The sequence below is a fragment of the Tupaia chinensis genome, unplaced genomic scaffold, assembly GCF_000334495.1.
Source record: "Tupaia chinensis unplaced genomic scaffold, TupChi_1.0 Scaffold000628_1, whole genome shotgun sequence".
NCBI lineage: Eukaryota > Metazoa > Chordata > Mammalia > Scandentia > Tupaiidae > Tupaia > Tupaia belangeri.
Genome location: NW_006160148.1, coordinates 3,349,239 through 3,357,034, shown reverse-complemented (window position 1 = coordinate 3,357,034; position 7,796 = coordinate 3,349,239). Strand labels below are relative to the sequence as shown.

General features: G+C 59.2%; 1 protein-coding gene across 1 annotated transcript in view; it reads right to left on the bottom strand.

The window, feature by feature from the left end:
• ZDHHC18 (zDHHC palmitoyltransferase 18) overlaps window positions 1-7,796 on the bottom strand; it is a gene marked incomplete at its 5' end in the record, with an annotated part of 28,990 nt that overhangs the window by 1,141 nt on the left and 20,053 nt on the right. Inside the window, 6 exon segments of the mRNA XM_014591981.2 lie at window positions 1,583-1,682; window positions 2,413-2,525; window positions 4,118-4,220; window positions 4,687-4,735; window positions 4,839-4,976; window positions 5,915-6,064. Of these exon segments, the coding sequence (XP_014447467.2) occupies window positions 1,583-1,682; window positions 2,413-2,525; window positions 4,118-4,220; window positions 4,687-4,735; window positions 4,839-4,976; window positions 5,915-6,064 (653 nt within the window).

Here is a 7,796-nt window from a genome sequence, read left to right as displayed (position 1 = left end):
CCCTCTGTGGCTGCCACTTCCCAGCCAGTCTGTGACCCACTAGCCCTGGAGTAAGGAAGGGGAAGATCCCAGGACTTCCTGTCACTTTCCAAAGGCTGCCATCCACTCGAAGGGCCATGATGGGAACAGACGGAAATTCTTTATGCATTTTGATAAGAAACGGCAGCTCCCAGTCAAGGAGGGGTACACACAGATTCAGCCAGCCTTCCCGTCGCTGGCCCACCCCACTCCTTCTGTCTGCCCCGCATGGAGGCACTGGCTGGCAGAAGCACCCTGTCCTCTAGTCCTGGCACTGGCCCAAACTCAGTCTCGAGAGGGCTCGGCTTACAGAGTGTCCGCCCCACCCACCACGCCAGCCTGTTTGGGCAGGTCCCAACTAGAAGCCTAGCCTGGGGACAGGATGGCAGCGTGGCAGGGCCCCTAGTCACTGGTGGTCCTGAGCCCACAGCAGGAAGAGAGGGTGGGGACTGGGTGCGACGGGTGCTTGGTGACCAGTGCACACTCCTGTCCCCATGGCTCAGGCTGCTCCCGACACCAAGGGGGACGGCAAGGAGGAGGGAGTCTGGGGGTGTGGGCGCCAGCTGCTTTCGCACAAGGGCGAATGTGAAACACGTGCACGCACACACACACTCACACACACACTCACAGCCAGAAGGTCTCTTGTAGTAAACGTATTAGAACCGACTGCCTTCTGATAACCCTTCGCCTGGCACTCCACGGTAACAATGTGGCTGACTCTTCTTTCATTTAAAAAAAGGCTATTAGAAAAGAGGTCTATAAAATTGTGCAAAATACCCAGCATTAACAAACCCGTTTCAAGTATTGCCAGCATGAGCTTCGCCTGCCCACCCCCACCCCTCCCGGGAGAAGGGTCAGCAGAGATTCCTTGGAGAGGCCACTGGGCAGGGGAAGGACAAGACCCCACTTCCTCCTGTGCTGCCCAGGCATCGTAAAGGAGCTGAGGTTTGGGGTGCCAGTTGGCTGGTCCCTCTTCTCTGACATAGGCTGCTCCCGTAACCCTGTCATCTCTGCCGGAACTCCAGCTCTGTCCTATTGTCCAACTCAATAAAAAAAAAAAAGCCCACCAAAACACCCAGCAGGAAAGACCAACGCCCATCACGAGGGGTACAAGAGCCGCCTGGAGCCACGGAGGCTCTTCCCTAGGCCTGTCCAGCGTGCTGCTCACTGGCCCAGGAGGCCCAGGCCAGATCCCCACACGGAGGCCGCACGCTGCGTTCACACCCTCACTCACACAGGGCTAACCCTGGCACAGGAGGGCTCTTGGCATGGTCCACATAGTGGCTCTCTGTCACTCATGCCGCTGATGAGCTGGCGGACCTTTGGCCCAAGGCTGTGGGAACCCAGGTTTAGGGAACAGAGGGGCGCAGCCACAGGACAGCTTGGGGACAGCCGCACAGGGCAGGAAATAAATACGAAAAGACTGGAGTCTCCGGCAGCTCCAGCTCTGCTGCCCTCGGATGGCTGGGGAGGGTCCACAGGGGCGGAGGACGGCAGGTGAGCGCAGAGGGGCAGACAGGCCAGCGGTGGCAAGTACCGAGCCCACTCAGGGGTGGCCTCCTACCATGCTGGCATCAGGCTTGGCTCTGCAGGCCGGCTCATTGCTTCCGATGGGCGAGGGCAGCACGGTGTCAGACTGCACAAACCCCCTCCGGTCGATGAGGCTTCCAAAACACAAGGTGGATGGACGTGAGGGCTCTGCCCAGCACCCTGGCTGCAGACCGGGGCCGCATGGCAGAGCCCATCTCCTCGCCAAGGTGACCTACTGCTGGAAAGGCTGCGGGAGGGAGCCACTCCCCATCTGAGGTGGCGAGCCATCCCGTCAGGAAGGCCACTTCCTGCCCTCTGGGCACCTGGTTTTTGGCCAGTTTATCCACTGCTCTCGCCACGGCCCACCGGCCTGCTGGCTGCCAGGAAGCCAGGCTGCCGGTGAGGGAAGGCAAGGCTGGGCAGACTTGTGGGGGCAGCCAAGGGTCCTACTGTCCCACCCTGGGCAGAAGAGGTGACTGGGGGACCCTGGTAGGGGTTGCAAAGGACTGGGGGAGTCTCAGCCCTGCAGGGGCCACAGCAGTTTGATTCCTTTTCTGGCCTCTGGCGCTCCCTGGTGTCCAGGCGAGTGGGCACACCCCGCAGGGCTGGGGCTCCCTCCCTGTGAGGGAGGACAGAGGGCCCACCCAGGCCAGAAGGGCAGCGTGGCTGAAGCTGGCCCCACGCGGACTGCGGTCACCACTGGGCAGGAGTCACCCGGCTGCTGAAATAGCTAACACTCCTCTTTATATTTTGTACTTCTTTTTTTTTTCTCTACAGCAGACATATGCTTACACATGAAAATCACAGAATCCCTTGAATGATGCCCCAGGCCAGCGCGGTGGCCTCTCCCCTGCGCGGGCTTACCTGGGAGGTAGGGGGCCGCAGAGCACAGCACAGCAGTTGGTGATGACGCTCTTATGGCTGTAGGGGTTGACAGAGGCCTCGCCGCCCCTCTTGCTGGACCAGGAGCCTTTGATCTGGAGCAGGAAGGACCCCTAGGTCACGCACCTCCTTTGGCTTCACTTTCCCAGGAAGGAGGTAAAGGCTGGGAAAAGCCAGCCAATTCTGAAACCAATTCTGGTTAGCCTACGGGAGGGCACGTGTCTCTAATGGGGGCCACCGCTGGATGCGGGGGGTGGAGCAGAGATTAGGAGGATCCAACCAGGACACAGGGCAGAGCAGTGCCAGGGGGCTCTCCGGAGGGAACTTCGAGGGTGCTCCCCCAGCTGCCCCGAGGCAGAGGCTTAGGCAGGCCTTCCTCTCACTGGCTACAGACCCTGGCCAGGTCGTCACTTCTCCAAGTCTCAGTCCTCATTTAGAAAATAAGGACAACGGGGCCAGCAGTGGCATGGTAATTAAGGCACTGGGTCCCCCATGGCCTACTATGGTTCAATCCTGGACCCAGCGGCTTGAAACACACAGGGTACGAGTGCGTGCATGTCCAAAGTCCCAGGAGAATGGAGGAGAAGGGATTGCGGAGTGGCCATCCTTCCTAGGGGGTGATTTTTCACTTTCCCTCTCACTGACTCTCTCTGGCGAGCACACACCTAAAAAACCTAAACTAAATAAACCAGAAAAATATGGCCAATAATACAAATTCTGAAATAGTGTTGCCGGGGCGTTAGACAAAACTCTGACCCATCTCGAGCTCTCCAAAGCCAGCTGCTGAAGGCCCGGGGAGCTCCGAAGTGCACCCCCGCTGGACTGTAACCTGGAGTCCCCCAGGTCTATGTGGCCGGACACCCCTTTGCTGACCCCTGCTGACATCCTGCAGTTCACCCCCAGGAGGGCAGGGCACACGTTAGGAGTCGCGGGCTGACCATTTCTGTCGGTCACCCTGCTCGGAACGCCCCACTGCGTGTGCTAAACATGGCTTCTCCAGGTGAGGCTGAGGGACCGACGCACCTGCTGCTGGGCGACAGGGCTCGGATCAAACGGGCGCGGGAGCCTTGGGCAGAGGCTCTCATCTCAGTTCCCCTGTTTAGAGGCTGAGGAGGGGAGGTCAGCCTGGCCCAGGACTGGCCCACAGCAAGTTCCCCAGTCCTGCTTGTTGCTGGCAGCGCGGAAGGCCGCTGCAGGAAGAGTCCTGGAGCCCCACCGCCCGCCTGGCCCCCTGCCTCCGTAAGGGTGCTTCAGGGAGCCCCAGGCCACCCTGAGAACAGCTCGGCTCTCCTGCCTTCGGCAGCAGCACGGGAACCTGACAGGCAGCCATGACTTCCACCACCAGCCTCCTCACCCATCCCAGCTGTGTGACCCTGGGGCAACCCTCTCAGCGTCAGAGAAACAGAGGTCCTGGCCCTCCTGCCTCGGGCTGGGCAAAGGCCCACAGAGCTGAAAGAGCGCTCCGCAGGGGCGAAAAGCAGGCCGGATGTGGGGAAGGTACAGTGTGAGTGCTGCCTCTTGGGGACCTGGAGTCTGTTAAGGGTCTCCTAGGATCCAGCCATGAGCACGGCAGAGGCCCAGCTCCACCAGCCAGTCCCATGGCTGCCCTGTCCCGCTCCCTGAGCTCTGCCACTCCCCAAGGCCGCCTCCCCCGAGGCCCTGTCCAGGACGGCCGCTCCTCACTCACGTCCTCGTTGGTTGTCAGGTTGGAGGCGACGAGGTAAGTGTGAAACCCTGAGAGGCCCAGGATGGACCAGATGGAGAAGAAGCAGATGGCCAGCTCCAGCACGGTGAGGGCAGTCAAGGACCACACGGGCAGCGGCCGGGCACCGCACCTGGCCCCGCTTCCCCTCCTGCCCCTCCCCGGCACGCTGCCCAGGGCCCAGCCACTGCTTCCCAGCAGGATGGCCCCCTAGGCCCTAGGGAGGGCTTGGGAGCCCCCCTGAGAGCAAGACGAGATCATGGCGACTTGGCAGAGGGCTCCCGAACACAAGGATCCGTGGGCACGACAGGGAGCGTGGCACCTTAAAGGGATAGTCGGCTCCAGGCCCTGAAGACAGGCCCGTGCCTTCCGCCAGCTCCCAACTGCTGGCCCACTGCCCCAGTGCCCCACCAATGAGGCTCCAGCCTGGGCATGGACAGACACAGCAAGGCTGGGGGCTCCCGGACCAAGGTGGGCTCGACACTTTCCCCCTCGGTGGGCAGGACGGGGTGGGGGTTTGTACCCCTGGGGCGCCGCTGGCCGACAAAGGATATCTTGCTGGTGTCTCCTTCAGAGTGGAGAGGAAGTTGCTTCCCTGAGAACCTGGGAGGAAGAAATAGGACAGGTGCTGCTCCAGGGCCACAGCCACAGACCCAGGCCCGGCTGAGCTCCGGGCTCACCCTCCCCGCCCGGTGCCCCAACTCACGCAGCGTCAGGTGGGTGACCACGCAGGCGAAGATGAAGGCCGTCAGGAACGAGAGGGAGAGGATGAATGCGTAGAAGAAGCGGTAGTTCCGTCTGCCCACACAGTTGCCCACCCAGGGGCAGTGATGGTCAAACCGCTCTGGGAAAGGGCGGGATGGGGTTAGTGCTGGCCAGGCCCCACTGCCCTACCCTCACCGCCATACCAGCCGACCCCACCCCTGCACGCAGGCCCCCTCCACTCCACATGCCCTACCCTCCTGCCCTGGCCACAGACCAGCCGCTGACCCCCGGCCCTTGCTCTGACTAGAGGCCTGGGACGGGGCTGGGTGGGCCGTTACGCAGTGGCAGAGGGCTGAGCTCACACCAGCCCCATGTCCTGGGGCGGGTCACACCCAGACTGCTGAGGACACTCTGTGGGAATGTGGGTCACAAGCCTGTCGCTGCAGGCCTTACACCAAGGCTAGCGCCCTTTGCAGGGGCAGGCGGGGCTGATCCTGAGGGAAGGGCACCACTGAGTCACCCACTCGGGCCTGCCGTCATGGGGTGTTCCCGCTGTCCTCAGGGCGTGCTGAGCCAGCACCGTGAGCTCACTGCGGCTCCGCTCACCTGGGCCTGCACACGGAGCCCTCCCTCTGTGCACCCTCCCGGGACACCCTGGGGACCAAACTGCCACTCAGGCTGGGGCTCAGGACCCTCACTTCCCAGCCAGGCTGCAACATGTCCACCTCAGCCGCTTCCACTCCCTTGTTCCCAGACCCTGGGCCACCGGATGGGGAATCATTCTCTGGCCTGAAAGTATCTGGACTTCCTGCTCCAGTTCTGGGTTCCTGGGAACGTGACCTACTGAAGGGAGGCTGAGACCTGGAGGAGGTGCAAGGCCCCTGTGTGTCCGCCCCGCATCTGAGTGGCGGAGCAGTGACGTAGCCTTTCCGGCCGGAGCTACAGCACCGCCAGACACACGCACAGCCCTCCCGCCCAGACTCCTCAGGGCGAATCTGGGTGACCTTGCAGGCCCTACCCCTGGCACAGAGTGGGGCACCCGCTGCCCCAGGGGCAGCCTCCTCTGCCCCCACTCACCCACGCAGTTGTCACAGACGCTGCAGTGCGAGGTCCGGGGTGGCCGGAACATCTTGCAGGTGAAGCAGTACTTCAACTTCACCACCTGCCCGTTGATCACCACCTCCCGGGTCCGAGGGGGCGGCCGGTATGTAGAACTGCCCGTGTTGTCTGAGGGTGAGAGGAAGGGAAGGTGGGGGCGCTCAGTGCAGTGCAGGGCCAGGACAGGGCAGGTCACAGGGAAACTGCTTCCCTGGAACCAACGGCAGGGTAGGCAGGGCCAGGGACTAGAGCTCTGCGACATGTGGGGACTCCCACGTGCCCGGCACCGCTGGAGCTTCAATCCCGCTCACGCCCCGCTGGCCGGGCGCCACTCAGGAGGCTGCAGGAGAGCTGAGTGAGGCTTCACTGCACCCAACCAAGCGGGGCCACTTCCCCTTCACAGGCGGTTCAGGAGATGGAGGGACAGAGCAAAGGACACCGTGGGACACGGTTCGATCTGGTAGGACCTCTACAGGACCACTGGCCTGACTGCTAGCCAAAGACAAGATCACTATAAAGAGAGAGTGAGTCCTGAATTAAAGAAGTTTAAGAGAATCAAATACTACACACCATCCTTAAGTGGATCATGTTTGAAAACAAAATAAAACAAACAGAACAAAAAGACATTTGGAGGTCAGCTGGGAAAATCTGGCTATAATTATTGTTTAGAGTTTTTTTAAAAATTATTTTACCTAACATACATTTATTTATTTATTTATTTACTTACTTATTTATTTAATTTGACCACAGAGGAACAGAGAGAGAGAGAGAGAGAGAAAGAAAGCAAGCCACTCGGTCTAGAACCCAAACCATAGTCGGCCACATGGGAGTCCAGCACCCTCAACCACCATGCCAACCTGCTGATCTGACTGAGCTTTTTGCTATCAGGAACATGTGCTCCAGAGAGACAGAAAGAGAAATCACCTGGGGGTGGGGGGGGCGATGGCTACACCACAATACCTTCTCCATTTTCCTCTTGGGGTCTTGGGCACACATGCACAAGCAACTGCAGTTGACCATGTGGGAGTCCAGCGACGTAACCATTACGCCATCTGCTGGCCCCTAATCCTTCTATAAACTGAAAACTAGGGAACTGCTGGGACAGCAGGTGGCGTGGTAGTTAAGGCTACTGGACCCTACATGATGGACTCCACAGTTCAGGTCTTGGACTCGGTAGCTTGGAAAACATCAGTGTGTGTGTGCCCCAAATCCGAGAATGGAGAAGGGATTGCAGTGTGGCCGTTTCCCTGAGACAGTGATTTCTTACTTTCTCTCTTTCTTTCTCTCTCAACACACATACCCCAAAGGGAAAAAAAAGGGAACGATTCGTTTTCCTAGGCATGGAAATGGAACTGTGGTTAGGTAGGAGATGCCCTTAGATTTTTGAAGTTAAGCGCTGAGGTATTTATGGGTAAAGTGTCTATGATGTCTAAGTCTACTGTAAAATGTTTTAGTGAGAATAAAAAATATATCTAAATGACACAAATAAGATACACTATTAACAACCATTGGATTGGGCCAGTGGGTGGTGTGGTGGTTAAGAATGCTGGACTCCCACATGGGTGACCTTGGTTCGAGCCTTGGACCTGGTGGCTTGCTTTCTCACTTCACTCTTTTCCTCTCTGTCTCTGTCTGATTGAATTTTAAAATAACAGTAAATAAAAACGTTAATAAAGGGAACCAGCAGTTAGCGTAATGGCTATGTCGCTGGACTCCCACGTAGTCGACCGCGGTTCGCATCCTGGACCCGGTGGCTTAAGACTCACGCCGGGCGCGTGTGTGTGCGTGCCCAAGATCCCGAGAGGAGAATGGAGGAGAAGGGATTGCGGCATGACCATCCCCCCGGGGGGTGATTTCTCGC